The sequence below is a fragment of the Neltuma alba genome, unplaced genomic scaffold, assembly GCF_004799145.2.
Source record: "Neltuma alba isolate B1F8T4 unplaced genomic scaffold, ASM479914v2 tig00013034_pilon, whole genome shotgun sequence".
Classification (NCBI taxonomy): domain Eukaryota; kingdom Viridiplantae; phylum Streptophyta; class Magnoliopsida; order Fabales; family Fabaceae; genus Neltuma; species Neltuma alba.
In genome coordinates, this window is record NW_021637380.1 from 68,268 (window position 1) to 94,000 (window position 25,733).

A 25,733-nucleotide genomic window follows, 5' to 3' on the forward strand; every position below is an offset into this window, starting at 1 on the left:
AATAACATTAATATTATATAAAAAAATTTAAAAAATAAAAAAAATATAAAAGGGCTTAAAAGGGCCGGCCCGTGGCCCTTCAGGGCCGGCCCTTTTAAACCCTCGGCCCTCCAAGGCCAGCCCTCCAGGGCTTATGTTTCATTTTAAGAGAAAAATATCAAGCCTGACCCTTATAATTTCAGGGCCGGCCCGACGGGCTCGGCCCGTTTTCTCGGCTCTAGTTTCACCTTACTCTCCCTTTTCCGGTCTGATTCTTAATATATAGTTTAATTATCTAATTTAAATAAATTAAGAATATTAATTAAATTAGTTGATATGATATTTATTTTTTAAAACACTATAATTATCTTTTTTAATTCTTTTTCTTCCTCTTTTACTTGATTATTGATTATTGCCTCGTGAGTATTAATAGAGTTAATTAAGAAAAAAATTGACAAATGCGTGAAATAAGTTATATATATATATATATATATATAATCAACATCAACTTTCAAATTAAGTTATATATTAACTATCAGGAGAGTGCGTATATATATTTATTTAATGAAATTCCACGGCACTGGCTTAGCTGAAATCTTTGACTCGTTGAAGTATGATTTTCTTTTCTCTCATTTCCTGTAAGGGCAACTTGTAGCTGAGTATTTGGCTGCTCTAGTTTTAAGAGAGTTGGGGGCCTAACGGTTTCATTCTTGAATCTCCACCTCCTTTAGCTACTATCATCGTTCGAGAAGCATTGGTTGATGCTGATCTTGGCCTCGATCAGCATCTCTCAGAGGCTAAAAGGGAGGGAATAGGCTGTTTTTATGATTTTGTTTAGCCTTTGTTTTCGTCATTGTTTCTGGTTTTGTTCTCTCTTTTCTAGCTGTTTGTTGAACCTCTTTTCAGTTTCGCTTGTTTCAATGAAAGTTTTTGTTGGTTTAAAAAAAAAAAAACCATTGGCTTTGCCTAAATAGAAAGATCAGTATTATCTTTGATCTCAATCGTAAGATTTCGTTTATAAATTATAAATAAAAACCGAAAAGCTTCCTTTCGCTGGTTAAGAGAGAGAGAAGCTTTCTCTCTCGCTCTCTCCGTTTTTTTTTTTTTTGCCAACGAAAAGCTTCCCCTCTCTAATACTGCTTTTCACTGTTAATTGCTTCATTCATATAATATCTATATATTTTTACATTTCATAATTCGTAACAAGAAGATACACTACTTTTCTTGCTCCAAACTACTCCTCCGGTCCTTATTATAAGACCCCATTTGACTTTTTATTTGGTCCTAATTATAAGACCCCAATCCATTTTGTCTCTTATATTTATGCATTTTTTTCCAAGATAATCCTTCTAATAATGATAGTTTTAGCCAATATACTTAATTAGCAAGGATATTTTAGGAATGACAACACTTATTTATTATAAATAACCAACTTAACTTACTTCCTTAATCTCCTCAAATAAGTCAATTGGGTCTTATAATTAGGACCGGAGGAGTAATCTATATTATCGAAATAATACGATGACGATAATTGTGATGGGGCTTTATTTTCAAGTGGCGGTCAATGTATGTAAATTTAGCTAGACGTTGAATCACATGACTTATGATTTTTTTTCTTTCAAATTTTTTTACCAACTATGGTGGTTTTATTTAATTGTTAAATATTAAGTTTACAATAACATAATTTTAATTCTAAAAATGGGGGGAACTGCTTCCATTTCCATAATTTCATCCGTGCCACAAAAAGTGGTCAAATGATATTATTAGAACATAATCTTCTGGAAAATCGGCCACGGAATGGAAATAAACTTTAAATTAGGTAAAGAAAAACTGTTACGAGTGCCTGACTTGTCATCGGGTCGAAGGAATGGCAAAAGTTCACCGCAAGCCAAAAGGAAAGAGAATAAAAGGTTTTTACTTTTATTTCTCTGGGTGCGGGTGAAAACTGTGGGGTTCTCCGGCTCTAAACCTAATACAGCTGAAAACTTAATCAGGGTTTTATATAAGCCACTCTTCACTGCGTTCTGTGTTCTGGCTCTCATAAACAAACTCCAGCAAGTCGCCACTTCTTCATCCTTCGCTCGCTCACTCACTCCAGATCTATGGCTTCCATCCAAAGCATCAAGGCGAGGCAGATCTTCGACAGCCGTGGCAATCCTACCGTCGAGGTCTAAATCTGTCCTCATCCTCAATCCTTATTGGCCCCCTTCTTAATATCTTAATTTCGATCATTTCTAGGACTCCGATCTGTTTGTTAACAGTCTCGCCGTCACTGTCTTCCTTTCTTTCTATCCTTCGCTCTTTACTATTGCAGTTTGTTGGTGTTTTTTTTCGAAGCTTGATTATTCCATGTAAATGATTCCTTGGATTTATGATGAGTTCTTTGGATTCACTTGAGTAGACAGTCTTGTAGAAGTTTGAAAAGAACGTTCTCATCTTTCTTACTTTATTTTTATTTCTTTTTGAGAAATGGTTTTTCTTCCGGATACAACTTTGATAACGGTGTTGATTACTACAGGTAGATTTGACATGCAGCGATGGTAGCTTTGCTAGAGCTGCCGTTCCCAGCGGTGCTTCCACTGGTATGCTTTACTTGTCTGGCATCTGGTTTACCGCTTGTTGTGGGTCGTGTTGGTTTTTGACAGTGCGAGCGCTTTTTGCCCCCGTTATATGAACGGAAAATTGTGTTTCTCCTGTCATCTCTACTGATCTGCGATGCTAGAGACTATAGAAATGTTTCAAGTTTTTTGTCATTTTAATTTTTCGTTTCAAACTCGTTCTGTTCAAACGCTTTATATCCCTGGACGCTGGTCATTTTAGATACACTTTTGATGGTATTTTGCCTATCCTTATGCGAACAAACGATTTTGTTTTAGGGATTTATGAGGCTCTTGAATTAAGAGATGGAGGATCTGACTATCTCGGAAAAGGTGTATCGAAGGTAAATCTCGTCCCTGACACTAAATAGCCTGCTAAATTCCCGCGTTGATATATCTATATAAGTATCATGCTCACTTTGTTTTCCTCCTCATTCAGGCGGTTGATAACGTGAACAAAATTATCGCGCCTGCATTGGTTGGCAAGGTTGGTTAAATTCTTTTCTTTTAGTATTATTATTTCGGTATGGATAAAGTATGCCCCCGCTTGTGTGGCAATCTTGTGATAGTCCGATTGTGGATTTTTAAGTACATTAATATATGATTTCAGTAGCTTTGTCAGGCATAATCTCACGCCACTGTTGCCCTGTGACAATGGACAGGATCCAACTCAGCAGACTGTCATTGACAACCTCATGGTTCAACAGCTTGATGGAACTGTTAATGAATGGGGTTGGTGCAAACAAAAGGTGCTTAGCGGATTAGATTTGTTGCTTTACATCACTCATATAATTCTAATTGTCCTAATGCAACTTATGTTTTTATTAGCTTGGAGCAAATGCCATATTGGCAGTGTCTCTTGCAGTCTGCAAAGCCGGTGCTAGTGTCTTGAAGATTCCTCTTTACAAGGTAGATGATGCCTGAGCTGTGAGAGTAACTTGCCACATGTAAAGTACATAAGTGGATCATTGTTTTGAATTTTCTTTTCCCGAGAGAGCTAGTATCTCATGCAACTGACTTTATATTTTCTGTGACGCAATGTTATAGTCTGACCAAACCCATACTTCGTGAGAAAAACAATTTGATCTGGTCCATATTTTTCAAGCGTTTTTTTTTTTTTTTGGGGCGGGGAGGGATGTAGTGGTTGTGTGTATTTCAATGTCTGGCACTGACATTGCCATGCCTTTTTATGCAGCATATTGCAAATCTTGCAGGTAACAAGAAGTTGGTGTTGCCTGTTCCCTCTTTCAATGTTATTAATGGTGGATCACATGCCGGAAACAAGCTTGCCATGCAGGCATGCTATCTAAACTGAGAGAGAGCGAGAGAGATTTTATCTGCAATGAGTGTCTGATCCTTTTTATATATGCAGGAATTTATGATTCTTCCCGTGGGAGCATCCTCTTTCAAGGAAGCCATGAAGATGGGTGTGGAAGTATACCACCATTTGAAGGTCTGTTGAAGTAAACGTATTTGCCTCTCAAAGTGTGTTTAACGCTTTCCAAATGTTTTGTTTTGTCAATAGAAGCTAATGAGTAACTCTTATTCCTTTTATAGTTCTTAAGGATTAAGCCATTAGTATCCAGCTTTATTTGGGTCCTGTTACCATAATTTTGGATTATCTGCAGTTTCTTTGTTACTTTGTCTGATTACATCTTCTTCTGTTCCTGTTGATTTGCATCTTTAATGTAAATTTTCTACTGCTGTTTTTTGAGTATTCAATCATGACAATTGTTCTATGTGATTTCAGGCTGTCATTAAGAAGAAGTATGGTCAAGATGCAGTAAATGTTGGTGATGAAGGTGGCTTTGCTCCTAACATCCAGGTCGATGCAGCCGCAATCTCCTTATGATCTTTCATGCATATAACTTGGGTCAATGATTAGCTGTTTGTCGCTTACTGACAATAGCATCTCTTGCGAGTGTTCAGGAGAACAAGGAAGGACTGGAACTGCTGAAAACTGCCATAGAGAAAGCTGGCTACACAGGAAAAGTAAGTTTTTAATTCTACTTGTTGTTCTTTAAACTTTCTTAATCCCTTAATTTAAGGGGATTTGATGATTTTCTGTTATATTCTTAGGTTGTCATTGGAATGGATGTTGCTGCTTCTGAATTCTACAAATCAGACAAAACATATGACCTGAACTTCAAGGAAGAGGTGAGCTCATTGTACTATGTAAACACTTAAGTGTGGGGTAGGGTAGTTTAAATTTAAGTTCCACTCATTCATTTTACTTAGAGGATTTAACATACCTCAGTATCCAAGAACATTATGGTTTTGTTAACACATTTTATGAGGTGATGGTCGCCTTGAAGGCCTGAGCAATAGGAAAGATATCTACGATGTAATAATAGTTAATGGTGAAAACAGAAGTTCCTCATATAGTTCATCTCTTGATATTTTAAGTTGCTGTTTTGTGCCTGAAGGTTTTTCCTCGTTTGTGTCATTGTACCTTCTTTCATGGGAGTTAAGATATGCTTGTTATCTGACTGCTTGAGAAGATCATTAACAATCAATGTTTATATAAAGCAAATACTCCAAGTTGAAAGGCTCTCATGTTAATGGTGTGTGGTTTAATGTTATTCCTTAGTAGATATGTGCCTGTTTAATTTTGTTTTTGTATTTTCTGTTTCACATGCAGAACAATGATGGCTCGCAGAAGATCTCTGGGGATGCTCTCAAAGATCTTTACAAGTCCTTCGCGACGGAGTATCCCATTGTTTCAATTGAAGATCCTTTTGACCAAGATGACTGGGAGCACTACTCCAAGCTAACTGCTGAGGTTGGAGCCAAAGTACAAATTGTTGGTGACGATCTCTTGGTTACCAACCCAAAGGTTACTACCTGCTGAACTTGATTTTTTTTTTTAAAATTGAGTTTACTTTGGCGGGGAGGGGTTGTCTTTGTTGTGTTAGGACTTTAAGAGAGAGCATAATGACTTGAAGTTCATTGCAGAAGAAGTGGGGGATCTTAATTATAAGGATTGCTTTGACTGATTGGTTGTATTTCTCTCTTTTTCTTGGGGGAAAAAAAACAGAGGGTTCAGAAGGCAATTGACGTAAAAGCTTGCAATGCACTTTTGCTCAAGGTGATAATCTCCTTTTCATGCTTTTAGGTCCAAGTCATTGGAACCCTCTATCGGTGCATGTATTACTAAGATATACTATGATACATCTCCGCTTGACACAATCCTGAGACAGGTTAATCAAATCGGATCTGTGACTGAAAGCATTGAAGCTGTCAGGATGTCCAAGAAAGCTGGATGGGGTGTAATGGCCAGCCACAGGAGGTTTGTGCTCTTCCTTGAAATGCTAATGACCAATGAAGTTTAATTGCCTATTAGCCTGTTCTAAGCTTATAATGCGCTAGCTTTTGAGACTTTTTTAAATGTTCTGGGTGCAGTGGAGAGACCGAGGATACTTTTATTGCTGATCTTTCTGTTGGTTTGGCCACGGTATAATCTTATTCCATCATTCATAGAAGTTGTGCTAGTGGCTCCTTGAAGGCCTTGTCGAAAATTCCAAATTAACTTTGTCATAATTTGCTCTCGAGCAGGGTCAAATCAAGACCGGAGCTCCATGCAGGTCGGAGCGTCTTGCTAAATATAATCAGGTTAGTGGTGGTCATGTGCCTTCGTTGAATATTAGCTACTCGTAGGTCTCATTTAGCTGTCTAGCCTTTTTGTAAATGTTTTTATTTTATTTTCGTGGCAGCTCTTGAGAATTGAGGAGGAGCTTGGTTCTGACGCTGTCTATGCTGGAGCATCCTTCCGCGCGCCTGTTGAACCCTACTAGAGTTTTTAAGCTGAGAAATATGTAGCAACGCATGAGTTAGGGGGCAGTGAGGTTTGCCGCTATGGTTTCGGTTGTGTGGTGAATAAGATTACAGTTAGAAAGAGAACGCGAGTGTTGTTTACAGGATCTTTTTGCGAATAATTCTTAAATTTTGATTTATGGATCAAAGACTGTATTTTGCTAATTTGCGAGTTGGTTAATATTAAGCTTCTAAATATTTGGATTTTGCCCTCTGTTACCTGCATTATATAATCCTCTTGACCGTGTATGCGCCGGGTGTAAGAGGCCAGGAACGCGACTCTGCGTCATTCGTGTTGTATTCTATGACTTTCTTAATGGTGCGGAAAAATTTATGGGGTTAAGGACGTAGTTTTGAAAATTTATTGGCGTTGATGTTGAACTACAATGCCTTCTCGTTAAGTTATCGCCTTCGAATGCCAATATTTGTCCTTATCAGTTCATGGCCTTCGGACATTAAATCGGGCACTTGCTAGTGTTTAAATATCCAGTTAAATCTTAGGCTACGTCAGGCTTAGATTAATGTGGATTTAGATTTGAGATTCAAAATCTTGGATTCATGTATTTAAAAGTTTTTTCACCTCAAAAATGGTTTTTCCTATTAAAAAAATTCACATTAATATCCCACTTGACTTGTCCACATGTTTAAGCAATACTGAGACGATGGCTGGGATTTTAAATAATTCAAGTAGACTAGACATTTGAAATTCCAAGGAAGCTGTAATAAAAGATTTGCTTGAATTTAAAATTGAGAACTATTAATACATTATGAAAAATGATAGACCAATTCAGGCAGAAAAATGTCTTTTGGCAAGACTGGTAAAGAGAGTAAACCAAAAATGCCTCATTGTCCTTCCACCCCTTGCGGCCTAAGCCATGGTCAAATGTAGAAAGGAGCCCACCCCAGCCCACTCCCTTACTGGGACGGCGATGATGAATACAAGTAAAACCAAAATTCCGGACAATTGCAGGCTGTGGGGTTCGAACCCACGCGCACTTATGTGCAGAAGATCTTAAGTCTTCCCCCTTAACCTCTCGGGCAAACCTGCACCTTGAGATTCCCCTCCCCCTTATTACCCTACAAACCTAGCTAGAATCTAACTAAAATAGTGAACCCTTCATCCCCACACATCACCCTTTTTTTTTTTTAAGGAATATCACCTATAGTCCTTTTCGCTTCACATCTATAGGAGATTATTTGGGAGCAAAGGAAACAAATTAGAAGATTGTTTCTAAGCGCTAAAAAGAAAAGACAGCGGTACATTTTTAAATGCTTTTAATATTTTTAAAAACAAATAAAATGTAGCCTGCAAGGGTCGGGTCCGACTGGTCGCAAATAGGAATGCAAGGCACCTTCCCTACCATGTCATGGGTTCGATACCTCGTAATTACGGTCCAACCTCAGGCCACGCCGGCTTCAATTGAAAGAGGCTCTCATAATATGGATTCGCCATTCCCACAATCCCACATGTAAATATTATATAGCTGATTTTATATTTATAATTTGAATAAATTTCTCACTCTTTTTTCAATTGTTAATACACCTATATAGATCTTCAATACGTATCTAACTCATATTGGTGATTCTTTTTCATATCAGGGCAGCCTCTATTTTTGCTAAGAAAATTTAACATGCATTTAACTTAATAATTAATAAATTTTAAATTAAACGGAAGACTATACTTTTGAAACTTAAAATTAGCAGAGAGAACTTATACATAAAAACAGAAATTATGATTGCGAGTTTACGACTAGAAGGCGGGAATGGATGAATGGATTTCGCTAGCGGAACACGCGTCTGGGTTTTTATCTTTTTGGTTAGCGGGGGAAAAAAAACCAGAGGGAGAGAGGATTTTATCTTTGTATCTTTTATTATATTAAAAATCATAAACATAGATAGATTGCTGGCAAAAAAAATATCACATCTAGTTTTTATATAAGACCAAATTAGGTCATTTGAAAAGATTAAAAAAACTAAATAAATTACATTAAAATATTTACATTTGTCATTTTTTTTAAATTAATTCACTTCATTTATAAATTAGTAGCATATAGTTTATTTCAGGTAAATGTTACTCTTCTTGTCATTAATATAGGACTTAGTTGTTGAATTAATTGTGGTTCTAAATACAAGACTTGTTTATCATATTTATCAATTTTTTTCTAAATTATTCACATAGATACTACCTCAATCATAATTAAATAGAAGAGGGAAAGAGGATATTATGAAAGATTATTATGGTGTTTTAAGAAAAAATATCATATTTCTTATAATTAACTAACTTACTTAATTTTTTAATTTAATCAAATTAGTTAAATAGATCTTATACTCCTCCGGTCCTTAATTATTGAGTTGGTTTTGATCCTAAATATAAAATCCATTTATCATATTTATCAGTTTTTTCTAAATTATCCTTATAGATACTCCCTTAACCATAATCAAGTAGAAAAGGAAGATGGGGTATTAAAAAAGATGATTATGGTATTTTAAAAAAACCTGTCATATTTCTTATAATTAACTAACTTACCTAACTTCCTTAATCTAATCTAATCAGTCAAATGGGTCTAATATTAAGGACCGAAAGAATATTAAGGATCGGAGGAGTATATTATAATAATTAAGTAATTTATTTAATATTTTAAAATTAATTAATTGTGTGTAATGTTAAGAATAGCTGGATCGAAGGTAATATAACAAAATAGATATATAGAAATTCGTAAATCATATAGCTCGAGACGATATATAAAATATGTTGGCAAAAAAAGGAGACGATATATAAAATATAGGGTGAGGAGGTATTTTCATAAACCCCACTTCTTTCCTCCTTATTCTCTCACTGCTGCTCCGTTGAAGAAGGGGATCTCTGCTTGTTTAAACCAAACCCTAAAAACCAAAACAGCACAGATTGTGAGACTCGCGGGAGCCACGCCAAGTATAAGAGGGTGAGTCTGTTATCTGCGTTCATTAGGCGATGGCGGAGCACTTGGCGTCGATTTTCGGCACGGAAAAGGACAGGGTGAACTGCCCCTTCTACTTCAAGATCGGAGCCTGCAGGCATGGTGACCGCTGCTCCAGACTTCACACTAAGCCCACCATTAGCCCTACTCTTCTTCTCTCCAATATGTATCAGAGGCCTGACATGATCACTCCCGTCGTTGACCCTAACCAAGGACAAGCACTGGATCCCGACAAGGTCCAGGATCACTTCGAGGTTCGAATTACATTTCTCTCTGTATTTCGATGTTGTCTTTTCTTTTTCTTCTTCATATTTATTTTTGTTCTTTCACTTTTGTTATTGTTGGCTTCTGAAATCGGCAATTCTGGCCCTGAGAAGTAAGTATGGCATTTCTAATTACAAAAATTGTCGGTGAGTGCAGGATTTCTATGAAGATCTATTTGAGGAGTTGAGCAAGTATGGAGAAATTCAGAGCTTGAATATTTGTGATAATTTGGCCGATCACATGGTATACCTTCGCTCTCTCTCTCAGCTTATTTCTTTTCATATTTCTCTCTACTTGGTCTGATTATGTAATAATTTTTGTTTCGCTGGTCAGGTTGGCAACGTATATGTTCAGTTTAAAGAGGAAGACCATGCTGCTAATGCGCTGATGAATCTGAGTGGTAGATTTTATTCAGGTTAACTTCAATCTTCTTTCCTTTTCCTTTTTTATTGTCTTATAACAGGTTATCTTCCTCTTGTTAGTCTTTACGGTTGCTTTAATTTCCGATTGAAACTGATTTGCGGTGGACAGAATATCATAAGAATTGACTCATCTGGTATTTGTTGTCAGCGGTAATCCATTTAAACGAGAGTGTGCAAACGTATTTGATATATTACATCCTTAAAGTGATCATTTGTATCTATAATATAGGGGTCTTAGGAGTTAAATATTAAAGGAACCATTTTTTGTATGGGCTTCAGGCACTACTGATTTTTTCCATAGAAATATAATTTAGCCCTTTCTATCAATTGTGACCTAACATGACCGGGAGTTGTCTTAATGGTCGTACATTTCACTCGTTTGAGTCATTGTATGGACGAGGTTCAAGACTCAGGAAGAAAGTAAAGGTAATGTTCGCTGTAGATTTTATCTGGATGTGGTCAAATCTGATAAACTGCCCACGCTATTCTATTGTGGGATTAATTTTCCATGGAAAGGGTTTCCATGCTGTAGGTTTTCCATTGTATTAGTCTCCTTTTGTCTTGACAGCTATGAGCATATTGTGTTCACTGTTATATGATCAGTGAAGCGTCTAGTGTCTTGAGAATTATATCAATCATTTATTGTGTGCGCTTTCAACTTTCCTATGCTTTCTATCAATCATGTATGTATGTTGGCATGTATTTATGTATGTATATATGTATGTGAGTATACTTTCACTTCTTTATGCCTCTTCTCAGGGTTGATCAATTTTTTTGGTCTTTCCGAGTATTCAGATGAATCCCCTGTTATTATATTTTTTTCAACATTCTTGCTTGCATCTGATGCTCTAATTGGTTTAAATTTATCAACTTATTTTGGAGAAGTGGGATTTTTTTTTATTTTTAAAAAAGGGAAATTAGCTTCTGGTTCATGATTAACTGGGATGCATGATTACTATGGTTCACAAGACTGGTTAGTTGGCTTGCTCTCCCTTTCATCTCTCTTCCCTGTAGTAAGAAGGCATGGTTATGCCATGCATTAGAATTATTCCTAGGAATAAAATGGTATTTTGCTTGAAGTATATTGTGTTGTTCATACTTGTAGTTTCACCAACATTTGGGGATTGTCACCGGCAAGACATAAGCATGTGTAGATTATTTTTGCTGCACCTAAATTTTTTTTTCCCCACCAAAAAAAAAACCGATCTGCAAAGTGAAACACTGAGGACTGTATTGTGATTGAGGCCCCTGTACCCCACTTCAAACTATTGAAATTATCATCACTTCAAAACTTCTAACTTTGTATGACACTGCCAGGGCGACCTATCATTGTTGATTTCTCTCCGGTGACGGATTTTCGAGAAGCTACTTGTAGGCAGTATGAGGAAAATGTTTGCAATCGTGGTGGCTATTGCAATTTCATGCACCTGAAGAAGATTAGCAGGTTGGTTTTTCAGCATAGTGGGCTTTCCTTATCAAACATTTTTGGCACTGGCATGTTTGTTTTGATCATCTATTTACTCTCTGCTTTTCTGGTTTTAGGGAGTTGAGAAGGCGGTTATTTGGGAGAAACAGGCGGTGGAATGGTCGTGGGGGAAGCAGGAGCAGGAGCCCTCCAAGGCATCGCAATCATGATGACCGTTCACATGCTGGACGTGGTTCAGGTAGAAGAGATTATGACAGACATGGCCACCATGGTAGGAGCAGGTTGCCTAGGAGCCGTAGTCCTCGGAGAAGAACAAATAGAAGTAGAAGTCCTGTGGGAAGGGACAGGAGCCCTGTTAGAGAAAGTAGTGCGGAAAGGAGAGCTAAAATAGAGCAATGGAACAGGGAGAAGGAACTCGAAGAATCTGGAAACAGGGACAACAGAAACTGTAATGATAACGAACGGGGTGTTACTCAGAATGGAGGCGAATTTGATGACCATCGAATATAGTGGCAGTATCGTCACTGAGGCCAGAATGATTAAGACCCTGTAGTCAGTGTGGCATGTAATCTGGTCTGTACTGTTTGCACGTCCAGTAAGCGTAGTTTTTGAAGTGTGTCCTAATTTGGATTGTTCATTTAGTTTTTAAGTTATAATAGTTTGTAATATCTATATTTTTGCAAGTCATGTGGTAGCACCAAGATGGAATAGATAAAATTCAGTTTTCAGTAATTTTGTTCATACCCCAAGGTCATATTTGGAATTATGGGCTAACTTTTTAGGAAAATGGAATAGGAGAGGAGGAGGATGTTTTCATGGAGAGGCTATTTTTGGGTCAGAAATGTGTTTCGCAGGCATGAAGGAATTTGAAATGCTTTTTGGTATGGGGAGTTGATTATAAAGCAACCGGGATATGAAAGAAGGCGTCCAAGCGGAGCGGGGAGCGGGGAGCGGGGAGCGGTTAAGTGACATGAATAAAATATCAGAATTAAGTCTTAAAAGAAAAGTGTATAACGTGTATTGGCAAAGTGAACTAACTAGGAAAGTAGAATGTGCAAAGAAGAGATGGAGATGAGAAAATGAAAAGATGATTCTGTATTATTTTCTTGCATGACAATGCAAATCTTCTTGTGTCTCATGATAAATTACAAGTAGTTAATAATAAAACTCATGAATAGAAGTTGAGTTACAGAGCTAATAGAATAATGGAGAAAGAATGAGAATTATCTGGAAAAAGATGAGGAAAATGGAGGTGGACATTCATGCAACTTTTGATATGCAAAACAGGCCAAAATTTTCCCCCAAAAACAAAAGTCGAAAAATTCGATCGAAAGTCCCTTTTTCTTTCCTTTTAAATGCTGAAGATGGATGTACAATCTAGCAACAAAAGAACTTGGTACTCTTTTACTCTTTAACCCTACAGGAGATACTGCGATTGAGATTGGAGAAATTAGTAATAGAGTATTTGGTACAATGACGAAACTTTTGGGGTAGGGATTTGAATTCCAATTTAATTTTGGAAAGTCTACAACTGCTATAAGTACATCAATGAATGCCCTCTAATATCCATAATTATAATTCAGGTATATGAATCTAAAATTCCAATTTAGTAGCATAAAGAATTAACAAGTGTTGGAAACAAATTCACAATCCCCTCTCACGTTTGCGCCTTTAAAGTGGGGAGGTGATCACATATTCACTGTGATGAACTTTTCTAAACGAAATTTACGGTTATGCCCCGGTGGCTATTCCACAGCCTTCAGTTTAACCCCCACTTCTTCGAATTTTAACTACAATACAAAGCGCTGCGCAGAGGAGAATTTAAAATAGAAAAAAGGTTTGGAGCGCGTATTGTTGATTCATATCTCAGCTGCGGCTTCAGTAGCTGAGAGACTGAGAGGAAGATTGAAAGGAGCAAAGGGATAGAAGTGGCCTAGCATCTAACCTAAATATTGAACTCAACCAGGCCACGCATCTGAGAAAAATTTTAGTGGGAGAGGCAGAGATGGATCTGGGTTTTCTGATTCACGCTCTAATTCCGTCCTGGAACTCCGTTAGTGCCTCCATTCGTGAAATGAGTGTTCATCATTCCGATTATTTGGTCATAACGTGAAATTTCCCCTCTGTTCATTTTTTTCCCGCCTTTTTATCTGGAGCAGGTTGCTTTGCTAGTGGGATTCTTTGCTTACTTGGCGATTGCTGGAGCCATTGTGCCTGGAAAAGTTGTCCCTGGAGTGATTTTGGCGGATGGAACTCGTCTTCACTACCGCTGCAATGGTCAGTTTTATTAAATGTATGCTTCTTGTATCAGAATGTTTACGCGAACAGAAGAGAGTCAAGTGACTTGAGTAAATATACAATTTGTTTTTCGCGTTTCCCAGGTTTGTTCTCGCTACTTCTGTTGGTTGCACTTCTTGGGATCAGTGCCAATATGGGTTTCATATCGCTTACTGTATGTATTCTCTGCGTGTGAGCCTTCTGCTGCTTAATTCAGTTCAGTGCGATTGTCTTCCTCTACATGCAGTAGCAAACATTTCGTGACAAATAAAATACTGCAGAACCAAACACCGATTTTATTTATTAATTTTTATGGTGAACTATGGCAACTAAATTGCACATCTAAAGTTTAAAAACGAGAAATAATGCACGCAAATTGAAAGCAATTTTGAATTCACAGGAAAAACACAATAATTAGGATTTTAATTATATATATATATATATATATATATATATATATGTTGATGATGTTGATGATCCTTGCAGGTTGTATCTGAGGGAGGACTGGAGCTGCTGTCCGCAACTTTTATCTTCAGTTTTCTTGTATGTGAAGCTTAATGCCACAACTTAAAAGATCTTGTGGAATCTGAGTCATGGGTTCACTATGATATGATTTTCCTTTCCAATATCACGTGGCTACATTAGTTCGATAGGATGAAGTTTTAGTGGGGCGTCTATATCTTAGAGGCAGATGCTGTTGCTTATTTTATTCAGCTGTATCCTCTCATTATCATAAATTATGTTGGTAGTTATGCTGCATTGCTGAATGCTAACGGAGGTTAATTAGTAAACTCTTCATGTCAACGATAACAATTAGGTGAAGAATATACATCTATAGCCAACTTTTCAGTGTTATACCAAGGTGCAAAACAAGGTTATTCTCTGACTAGTTATAAACTTCTAAAATCCTGATGTCATTTTACAAGCTGCAATGTTGTGTGATGATAACTCATTTGAATGCCTGCTCATCTATTCTTATTGTTCTCTACAGTGTTTTACCTCCTTTTCAGTTATTTTGTTCGTCTCTTCCATTTACACATGTTAGGTGACTCTGGTACTCTGTTTTGCTGGCTGCAAGTCACGCAGTAAAGATTCATCTCTCAAACCTCATATCAGTGGAGATCTTATTCATGACTGGTATGTGCAAAATAGTGAGGATGCTTAGGTTGACATTAACTCAAGATAGAATGGTTTCAGGTTTTTTTTTTCATGTATTTTCAGCCAACACCCTAATCCTGCGTCATATATGCTACAGCTGAGTTTGTTTTGATTTTTTTTTTTTTTTTTTTGTATTCTAATTTAACAGGTGGTTTGGAATACAGCTGAATCCTCATTTTATGGGAATTGACCTCAAGTACGCGATCTACTCATCACTTCCCCTTGTTTTTTTTCTATTCCCCCCCGTGTATTAATAAGTTACAAGGTGGTATGTATGTCATTTCTACCTAATGTATTATGGAAATTACTTTTTATCTAGGTATCTGGTAAATGAAGTATGCATGCAAGTTTAACTTCGTATCCTAATATGCATCATGACTGACTTTTTCAATGAAGAAAGCATATGACATGCTTAGCATAGTGTAATGGGCATAGTGTAATGGCTGTGAGGGTATAATTTAATCCAACATGTCGCCAAACCTTTAATGGAGTTATATTTTGCAGGTTTTTCTTTGTTAGAGCTGGAATGATGGGGTGGCTTCTTATCAATTTATCAGTTCTTGCAAAGAGTGTTCAAGATGGTACCTTGGGCCAGCCGATGATCCTTTACCAATTATTTTGTGCGGTAATCCAGAAATCATGCATGCGATCTTTCTTTAATGAAAAAATCTTTACTGCGGGTATCTGATGTGTGAATTTCTTATCTTTATATTCCAGTTATACATTCTGGACTACTTTGTACATGAGGAGTACATGACATCCACGTAAGTGAATTAATTACTATTTTTAGGAGATCCAGTAAAGACTTGGCTAAGAGATCGCGAGCTTCGTGTTAATTTAATTATTAGGCTAGAAAATTGCTGCCCACACCTCATCCCTTCTGCAGTAGGACGAGAAATATTTTATGTGCATTATTTCCTGTTCGATTAGACGCACTTGCATCATAGTTTGCCTCAAGCCTTTTTTCATTCTAGTGTAATCGTCTGTATGTGTGCAAATTAATATATGCCTTGTTATGTTTTTTGCTGGCATTTCAGTGGAATTTTATGTTGTTGAAATGCTTCTATGCGTAATATGTTTATTTCAACATCTCCTGTTACGTTTCTTTTAAGTGAAACTAGAATGGGTCCCATGTGGTGCATGGAATCCAGGAAATGAGTCGCACACCTCATGGCTCATGAGTAGTGCGACTTGTTAGAGTTTTGATGTTACACCCACACACCCACAGATTTGTTATTAAATACTTAAATCTCAATTCATTACATAATTCTTTTGTCCTGCATTGTTTCTGCCAGTAAATGGGAAGTTTTTACTCAACTATATATCATTCTTCCTCAGTCTTCCTTATTCACTGATAATAATGTGAGTCTTCTTTTGCAGATGGGACATAATTGCGGAGAGACTGGGATTCATGTTGGTCTTTGGAGATCTAGTGTGGATTCCTTTCACTTTCAGCATACAGGCAAGTTGCTTGAACAATAAATTGAGATGGGGAATAAAAAGAAAAATAAAGATTTTGCCAATGAAAGGGAGAAAATTCACTATATTCTGGGAAAAATGCAAGGAAGAAGCTAGTCTTGGAGTTAGATGCAGCTCTTATACCCTTGCCATTAAGTTTCCCAATTAAAACATGATAAGTGTATAGTTCTTCATGTATAATTTAATTGGAGAGCCGTACAGTTCTGTGTAAAAACAATATACTTGTCATGTTTTAATTGGGAACTTGATGACAGATGTATGGGGTTGCATATAAACTTTTTCCCCCAAAAAATAACAGTAATAGAAGACATGAGGAGAGTTTGTGACTGCATGTAACCTCATGACAGCCATGCTTCTATTTCAAATAGCAGGTCTTGATTTAGATTTACCTTTCCCAGGGCCGATTAACATTTTTATGAACTCGTGTGTTATAGTCTGTAACTGTTCGGAATTCTTGGGGGCAAACAAAGTTATTTAGTTTGAGCAGTTGTAAAATCATTTTCTTGGGCGACTTGCTCGAGCACTTCTTCTCTTGCCTTCTTTATACTCTGAAGTTCAGTGTGGGCAGATTTTCACGTGCTGGATTTGTGCTCTGTGTAGTCGTTCATTTACTTTTATGAAAATGATGTTTCTCTATTAACCAATACTAAGCAATGGTCTAAACTGGTCTTAAATAGTTTGGGCCTATATTGGTCTTGGTAGGATAGAGGAACTTACCCCAGCTATTCATAGATGTACCTTCTTATATAATATGACTTCCACAGATCTTGCATGCGTTAACGATCTGTTATTGCTGTTAGGGATGGTGGCTTTTGTGGAACAAGGTGGAGCTACCAACCACTGCTGTTATCGCAAATTGCCTTTTCTTCCTGATTGGGTAAGTTAACTATAGGCCATAATATCTTATTAGCGCATGAGCATTTCTTTATGGAGATCATATTAATATTTACTTTGTTGAATAAAAATGCATAGATACATGGTATTTCGAGGAGCTAACAAGCAAAAACATGATTTCAAAAAGAATCCAAAGGCTCTAATATGGGGTAAGCCTCCAAAGGTCATTGGAGGCAAGTTGCTTGCTTCTGGTTATTGGTAAGATTTCATCTGATATTTTTCTTCTCATTATGAAATGAGCATATTTTCCTGTTCTTCCTTATATTTTACGTTGTCAAATTATGTAGTTTAAAAAAAATCATCAATTTGTTTGGAAACAATGTGCATTTGTGTTTTTCAGAGGTTATTAAGTTATATTAATTTGCACATACTCTTCCGGTTCTATTTATAAGGCACAACAAAAAAAAAACTTAAAATGCACTAATTCTATATTAAAATATAATAACTTTTTAACTTTATCCCTATTTAATATATACACTTTCAAAAAAAATTATATACACTATAATAAGTAAAAGACAAAATAGTTTATTCATACTAAAAATTTAATAAAGTGACTTATAGAACAAATTTCTCTCTCTGCCTTATGAATAGGACGGGAGGAATAGCACTTTATGGTGAGAATCCATCATCTAGGGGTGAACGGAAGAATCATAAAAAATATATATATAAGTTATTAAAAAATCTAGGGAGATTGAGCTAGTGAAGACTATACGGCTTGATTGTACCATTTAGTTTGACAAGATCCGAAAAAAAGAGCTGCAAAGAGGAATGCTGATTCGGAAGGGCAAGGTTTATTGGAAGGTAAACAAATGATAGATTCAGTTTGCCATTCCCATGTTTCACAAGGTCATGACATAGTCGGCATATGTTAATTCTTTTATTTTTATTATGATTACTCTTATTAATTTTTTAAGAAGGCAAGCATAATTTGAGGAGGGAAGAAAAAAGGCATCGCCAATCACTAGAACATGCCACTTTTTTGGCATTGTGCAGAAAATCTGAACTTTTTGTCAGTCGAAGTTTATGCTTTTTCGTGTCACCGTATCACGTCATGGTCACGGTAGAACTGTTGGGAGAAATTTCCATATTCTTGATCTTGTTTTGCAAGGAAGTTATTGATGCATTGAATTATTTTTTGTTGAAGGGGCATTGCTAGACACTGTAATTACTTGGGGGATCTGCTGCTGGCTCTCTCCTTTAGCTTACCCTGTGGTATAAGGTGATCTCTTTGATGTTGTTGGTGAACTTTCATATGAAAATATGGATACTAATTTCCATCAGTAAAAGGATTCCAGGCATTTATTGTTTGCTCATTTTTACAGTTCACCAATTCCATACTTCTATCCAATTTATCTTCTAATTCTGCTGATCTGGAGAGAGAGAAGGGATGAAGCTCGTTGTGCACAGAAGTATAGAGAAATATGGGCACAATACCGTCAACTTGTTCCATGGAGGATATTGCCTTACGTATACTAAGAACCTGGGCTTCAATGTGTCGGCTATAGGAGACCCCTGTCAGGAATCTTAAGCTTCCATGCTTTCTTGATCACATTTTGATTGAAGAGAAAATGGATCTCTTGCGAGAGACTTGCCATCGCATATTATGTGGTGCTTTTTCATCGAGAAGCGAGGGAAATTATCAAATTGGTTGTTTTCGTTTAACCCTGATCAGTATGTCTTGAGATTGAGCCAGGAAGAGCAGAACCGAGAGCTTGCAGCCTTAATCTTGTTCTGCATGAATACGAACTTGGAGAAATTCGATGCTTGCATTTACTTGTCCTGGATCCATTATAAAAAGAGCGAACATTGTTTTTACACTTCCCTCAATTTTCTCTCAACCCATTTTCTTCATCAATTTTTTTCCACATCCCAACCATAAAACGGGCTCATATTCCAATTTGATAGGATTATTTAAGTCCGGATTAAATTGAAGATCTCAGATAAGAATCTACTGGTGCATGAAAGGAAAAGAAATAATAGGAAAAGATAAGCATACTCGTATTTCGTTGTATGCTGGGAAAATGGACACTCCTCTCTCTGAAAACCAGTATCTATACCCGTTTTACCTCGCGGCCGTGAGGCTGGTAGTGTAGCTCATAGCTGCGTCTGATAAGCTCAGTGATGATCTTGAGCACGATTGCGAACGAAGATGCAGGAGGCATGTGCCTTGTCCACCTCTTGGCTCTGCCTTTGCGCATCAAAGGGATCCATCTAAGCAGAATCAACTGACTCAGTTATGCCTGCATCTACCGAAAAGTCATGTGGAAGGTCTTGGTTGGTGTGGTGGAGAAAACACATGTGGAAGCTCAATGCCAAATCTATAGAAAGAGTTGTGAAAAGAAAAAAGAAAAAAAAGAAAGAAAAACTGAAACAAAATCAAGTCAAATTTGTAGGGCAGTTTAGAGTGGAAAGTTAATTAGGCGCGGTCTAATAAATTTATTAATTATATTTGATTGATAGTTTGGTGGAACGATCAGTGACTTGAATTCTTTAGCTGCATTGTCATTATCATTAGGGGAAGAAGCACGTGCACGTCACAATTGTGGACCCCGCGGGGCAGCGAAATGAGTCAAGTGCCGAGTGATCTCGTTCGGTCCATTAACAGGTGGAAGCTCTACAGCTGCGAAAACAAAAATGGAGGGACGGTTTGAGACGATAAGACTTCATTGGAATTTGCGGGTGGATAAATTCGTTTCATCCTTATCACTTACCTTTGACGCACATTTCCAAGTGCTTGAAATAAATTACTCTCACCCACAACGCAGAGAATCTCCATCATTTTTCTCAGAATACAGCCCCTGTCCAGGTGATTGGTATTTACCCTCCGTTTTTTCCCCCTCGTCCCATTTTGTTTAATTGAAAACTTCATTTGGGAACAATTACTATAAGAAAATGATGCCTAAACATAAAAATTGCTCCTAGAGCCACGTGCTCCCCCCCCCCCCAAAACTCATTCTTCAATTCTGTGAATAGTGTTAATAACATCCAAATTTCATACAAATCAAATGATGATAATTATTGGGAGAAATACAATCAAATCCTAAAAAATTACCCTAAAATCCGTTACTAATGACAAATAATGATAACTGATTTTTGCTGCTCACTTGTTATTAAGATTTTAAGATAATTAGAATTTTTTTTAAAATCTAATTTCAATTCTTTCATAATTATTTATACCACCTGATTAATTGATTTTCTTAAAAAAGAAAAGTGTGTGGCAGCAATTCAAAGAGAATGGTTTAGCCGGTTGGGGGTGTTTTAATTTTGAGAGCCTTGTGCAGAGACCGCTACAGAGGGATCAGTCCTGTCATATTGAGATAAGAGTCAGTGGTCGGATTGGATAATATCGTCTTTTTGGAAGTGGATGATGACAAGTACGAGACCACAGTCACGTGAGAAACTAATCACTGAGCCAAAGCGCAAAGGTCGTCCTGCCCTGCCCTCCCCATTCTGGGCTTTTAAATAATTAATTTTGATTAATTAAATAAACAAACTGTGGATGCATGAAAAGATCGCAGCATGAGACCGTTAACTCTCCGTCTCCATCGTGATCGCGCCTCTAAAATACATCTATGCGGAGTATTGTTAAGTTGCCGAGGTTAACATTACAGGTCACTTAACAAGTTTAATGCAAACCGTTCAATTCGTGTGATTTTTAAAAAAAAATGAAATTGAAATTATGAGTGGGACTGTGGGATTAAACTTATGATCTTTTATCTATAGAAGAGTATTTATGCCATTAAGCTACAATACGATTAAAATTAACACCACTCGCTCATGCCGAGTGACATGTCTATTTGTTTGGTCCACTCCAAATGGGCTTACCCTTTTACACACATTTTTCATAGATAGTTTATGCTTTTTCGGCTTTTAATATAAAATCTATTTAACTAGTTTGATTAAATTAATAAAGTTAAATAAGTTAGTTAATTCAAAAAATATGACATGTTTTTTCTAAGATACTATAATCATCTTTCTCAATGTCCTCCCTCATTATGGTTGAAAGAGTATTCATAGAAATAATTTAAGAAATATTGATAAATATGAAAAATATATCTTATATGTAAGACCAAAATTAACTCAACAACTAGATCTTTATATTAAGGATTGGAGGAGTAATTTCTTGTTGGGCTTAGCCTTGTTATGTTATTTTTTTATAGTTTTGTATTATTTAAACTTGACCTCATAATAATAGCAGCCATCAAATGATTATATGAAAATAAAGCTATATAGTTATGCTTATTGTCAAAAAAAAATCCAACCTTCAGTCATTAACAAAAATAATAACAAATATTTTCAAATTAAAATCAAAAGTTTGTCCTTGATGCTTTTTCCTTAATGTAATCATGGTAAGAAAAAGTTGGTAAAGAAATGTGAGAGAACATTTAGATGGTTTGAGTTTTAGTATTATTATTTTAACATTTTTCATGCCAAAAATTGTTTTTAATTTGGACATGAAAAATGTATAATTTTTTTAATACTTTTGTTCAGTCTGCATTTTTTTTTATTTTATTACCGGATATCCAAACAATCAACTAATTTAATTTGAGGTTCGTGATTGTCCTTTCTAGCACTTGTATCTGTTACAAGCCTCAAATTTGAGATCCAAAAAGACATAGGACGGCATTACACTAGTAGACTAATTATGTATTGTCAAAATTGCTCTTTAAAAATACATAATGTATATATGATGTTATTTAATTAGAGCACACACTTTTTATTCTTTTAATTGTGAATTTCATAAACTGTAAAATAATATTCCAGTACCTGACCCTTAATGATGAATAAATAATGTATTCCTAAAAATTTATTTTTATATACTGTGTTAACACACTACAAAAAAACATGTATTTTATAGCGGTTAAAATATAACTTTTCTAGCCGTTATAACCGCTCCAAATAACATTTGCAGCGGTTAGACAAATCGCTAGAAAATCAAGTGCTAGAAAGGGATTTCTAGCGGTTACGTGAACCGCTACACAGTATGGTCAAAACGCTAGAATTTCTAGCGGTTAAAATAACCACTAGAAAAAACAAGTAGCAGAACAAGAATGATACCAAATTTCCAGCGGTTATGAACTGCTAGAAATCTCTGACAAATTTCTAGTGGTTAATTAACCGCTAGAAAATTCTGAGTGAAATTTCATTTTGCCAGAAAACAAAAATTTTCATTTTGGCGTCAAAATTTTCTAGCGGTTAATAACCGCTAGAAAATTCGGGGGATATCAAATTTTGCCGGGAATCAAAATTTTGGAATTAGCACCAAAAAAATTCTAGTGGTTATGAACCACTAGAAATGTGGGGGATATTTAAATTTTACGAAATTTGTCCATCTTTTTTCCATTTTCTAGCGGTTTTCAAACCGTTAGAAAGTTTATTCCAAGCCAAAAAAATAAATTGAAATGTTTGATTATTAAAAAATATAATATTATAAATTTAAAAACCATTAAGTAGATTATATTAGAGAATTTTTGTTAATATGTATAATTACTAATGTATTACATGTTATACATTTGAATTTTGTAATAAATAATAAGTAATTAAGTTGTGATTGTGTCAAATGAAGTTAATTAAATTTAATAAGATAGTTGAATTAAAGGTGAGATAGTTTATAATATTGAGCCTAAACTGTGATGTTGAGAAGTGTTTAAATCAGTTAAGGAAGGTATGACAAATGTGAAGAAGAAAAATCTGAAAGAAAAAGAGAAATAAATATGTTAGTAAATTATAAATAAAAACAAATAAAAGATATTAATACTTATAAAATAAAAATCACCTTACCATATAATGAAGAGAAAAAAACCAACATATTAGAGAGTAAGAAAAAAGAGAGAATGATAAAGAAGAATGGGAAGGAAGGAAAAGAGATGGGGTAAATGAATGAAGAGGTGATGTGCTATTTATAGAGATCAGTGAGACATTTGTAGCTGTTTTTTTTGCAGTGTTTTGATTCATTTTGTGGCGGCCTTGTATTTTCTAGCATATGATAGCGGTTTCACAATTTGTAGCGGTTATGTAACCACTACAAATTGTCATTTTTTACTTTTTCGTAAACTGAACCAATTTTAATTTAGGGTTAATTAATCCGCAAGTCCTTATATTTTCAATGAATTTTGAATTAGGTCCCTATAATTTTTTTTCTTTTTATCAGATCCTTATACTTTTACCTTTTTTTAATTAGGTCCTTATATTTATTTTTCTTTTAATTAAGTCCTTATAATTTCACTAAATTTTTAATCAGGTCCATGTAGTTTTAATTTTTATTTATTAATTAAATATAAGCTTAATTAAATAGAGTAATACTGAAATATAAATATTAATAATTAAAATTAAATTAATAATTATGTAATAAAAAAGTTAATTAATTCAGGAAATTTTTTTAGAACAATTATTTTTTTTGCTGAAAAAATTAAAATCATTATAATAATTCAATATCTTTAGAATATTATTGTTTATAAACTAATATTAAATAATATATACTATTTTATGTTTATATAATAGTACTATTAGAATTTATAAAATAAAGAATAAAAAATTCAGGGACTTAATTAAAAATAAGGTGAACTTATAAAGACTTGATAAAAAGAAAAATAAATACAAGGACCTAATTAAAAACAAGTGAAAGTATAAGGACCTGATAAAAAGAAAAAAAACTATAAGGACCTAATTCAAAATTAGTTGAAACTATAAGGAGCTGTGGATTAATTATCCCTTTAATTTATACATATTTATTTATGAAAGGCAAATTTTTTGAATGATAAAAATTTTTGAAACTGCTATTCCTGATCATCATCCTACCTGAAAAGATATATTTAAAAAAATTATGTTAGAATTATAATATATTTAGAAAAACTTAGTAATTAGTAGCTAATTATTTAAATAATTTAAGAAAAAACATATACCTGATAATTGCCAAATTATCGTCTTGATGAGGAAAGAAGTTTTCAAAATTCGAGGGTTGGAAGAGTTCGCTGTCGTAAATAATGTCACCATCACCCACATCATAAAGATCATGTGGCTTGAGGTGAACAACCATATTCCCGTCTTTATGTTTCTTGTCCTCAACATAGTAAACCTGGTGTGTTTCAGAAGCAAGAATATATGGCTCATCATCTTCAGATTCCCCCGTATGAATAAGTCTTGAGAAATTAACAGAGGTGATGTCCAAGTGGTCAGTAGCGAGTCCCCGTGAAGTTGCCATATTTGCCCAGGAGCACTTGAATAGAGTTACAGTGAAAAGCTAGTAACTCAACTCAATGATGTCAATTAGCTTTCCATAGTAAGTGACGCCTCCAAAGCGCATATCGCCGTCACTGCTGCTAGCATAACATCTCGTCTCGAATGTCCCCCAAACTCCAGAGTTTTGTGTGAGCAATCCCTGATCACTTCCAACCGTACAGAACTTGAAGCCGTTGACATTATACGCAGTAAACCTTCGTGCATGGTCTAACGGACTGAGGGAAAGAGCTTTGCATTCATCTGTGTATGGGCTGTTGTCATTACGTATTTGACGTGTAAACCAATCGGGAAACTCTTTATGGACTCTTTTATCAATATCAGCAGATCGCGCACGCCCCCGTAGCTACCGCCTGAGGTAACTTCTAAACTCACTACAGTGAAGTGTAATTTGTTAGAAGAGTCAGTGAGAAACAAATATAAAGTGTATAAGTTAGTGAGTTTATATAATACTTACTGCATGAAGGGTTCAACTTGGCTACAATTTATCAAAACATGTCTGTGTGCCTGGAGTTTCTCTGTAGGAGTGAGTCTGAAGAATTCATATCCTCTAACTAGTTTTCCAAGAGGAGGAAATAAAGTTAACGTGGAAGGACCAGGAGGAGAATCATCTACGCGACGCGGGCAATTAAAAGATGTCTCCATGTCATCAAAGTACCTTAAACCGAAAGTTAGGACTTCATCTCTGAAATAACCTTATGCTATTGACCCCGCAAGCCACGCCTTATTCCTAACATATTATTTTACTTTTCCCAAGTACCTGTAGGTTAATATTCCATTAATAATTGCGAACAAATGAAATAATAATGTGAAATTTAAAGAGGTGGCCGAGGATAAAAGATAATCAATTGTACCTCTCTATAGGGTACATCCATCGATAGTGAACTAGGCTAGCAACCTTTGCTTTTCAAACAAGGTGGAGAGTCAAGTGAACCGTAACAGTGAAGAATGATGGAGGAAATATAATCTCCAAGTGACAAAGTGTAAGAATTATTTTATTTTGCAACTGATCAAGCTCTTCCGCTATCAAGACCTTTGCATACAACTTCTTGAAAAATAAACATAATTCCACCAAAACCATTGATACATTAGAAGGAAGTGTGTTTTTCAAGGCCAATGAAAGTAACTGTTGCATAAGAACATGGGAGTCATGACTTTTTAGCCCAGTAACCTTTCGAGCCTACAGATCGATACACCTTGAGATATTACTAGAATATCTATCTGGTACTTT

General features: G+C 35.7%; 3 protein-coding genes and 1 non-coding gene across 4 annotated transcripts; 3 read left to right on the forward strand and 1 right to left on the reverse strand.

Moving 5' to 3' along the window:
• The first annotated feature begins 1,985 nt into the window (after positions 1-1,985).
• LOC114733856 (enolase) lies at positions 1,986-6,596 on the forward strand. Its single transcript, XM_028921354.1, has 17 exons — positions 1,986-2,147; positions 2,498-2,561; positions 2,856-2,920; positions 3,016-3,063; positions 3,239-3,325; positions 3,405-3,485; positions 3,772-3,873; positions 3,949-4,029; positions 4,327-4,401; positions 4,506-4,568; positions 4,656-4,733; positions 5,218-5,412; positions 5,614-5,664; positions 5,777-5,865; positions 5,979-6,030; positions 6,132-6,188; positions 6,290-6,596. The coding sequence occupies exons 1-17, from the start codon at positions 2,082-2,084 to the stop codon at positions 6,368-6,370; spliced, it is 1,335 nt and encodes a 444-aa protein (XP_028777187.1). The 5' UTR covers positions 1,986-2,081; the 3' UTR covers positions 6,371-6,596.
• Positions 6,597-7,354: 758 nt separating this feature from the next.
• Positions 7,355-7,437, reverse strand: TRNAL-UAA (transfer RNA leucine (anticodon UAA)). Its single transcript has one exon. It is a non-coding gene; the product is annotated as a tRNA-Leu (tRNA).
• A 1,772-nt stretch (positions 7,438-9,209) lies between these two features.
• On the forward strand, positions 9,210-12,207 carry LOC114733858 (splicing factor U2af small subunit B-like). Its single transcript, XM_028921356.1, has 5 exons — positions 9,210-9,600; positions 9,767-9,853; positions 9,944-10,025; positions 11,350-11,476; positions 11,575-12,207. Exons 1-5 carry the CDS (start codon positions 9,361-9,363, stop codon positions 11,966-11,968), a joined length of 930 nt encoding a protein of 309 aa, XP_028777189.1. The 5' UTR covers positions 9,210-9,360; the 3' UTR covers positions 11,969-12,207.
• Positions 12,208-13,227: 1,020 nt separating this feature from the next.
• Positions 13,228-19,081, forward strand: LOC114733857 (delta(14)-sterol reductase-like). Its single transcript, XM_028921355.1, has 13 exons — positions 13,228-13,511; positions 13,618-13,735; positions 13,840-13,910; positions 14,222-14,278; positions 14,781-14,872; positions 15,042-15,089; positions 15,398-15,518; positions 15,611-15,657; positions 16,274-16,355; positions 17,173-17,249; positions 17,345-17,464; positions 18,411-18,485; positions 18,589-19,081. The coding sequence occupies exons 1-13, from the start codon at positions 13,464-13,466 to the stop codon at positions 18,740-18,742; spliced, it is 1,110 nt and encodes a 369-aa protein (XP_028777188.1). The 5' UTR covers positions 13,228-13,463; the 3' UTR covers positions 18,743-19,081.
• The last annotated feature ends 6,652 nt before the right edge of the window (positions 19,082-25,733 follow it).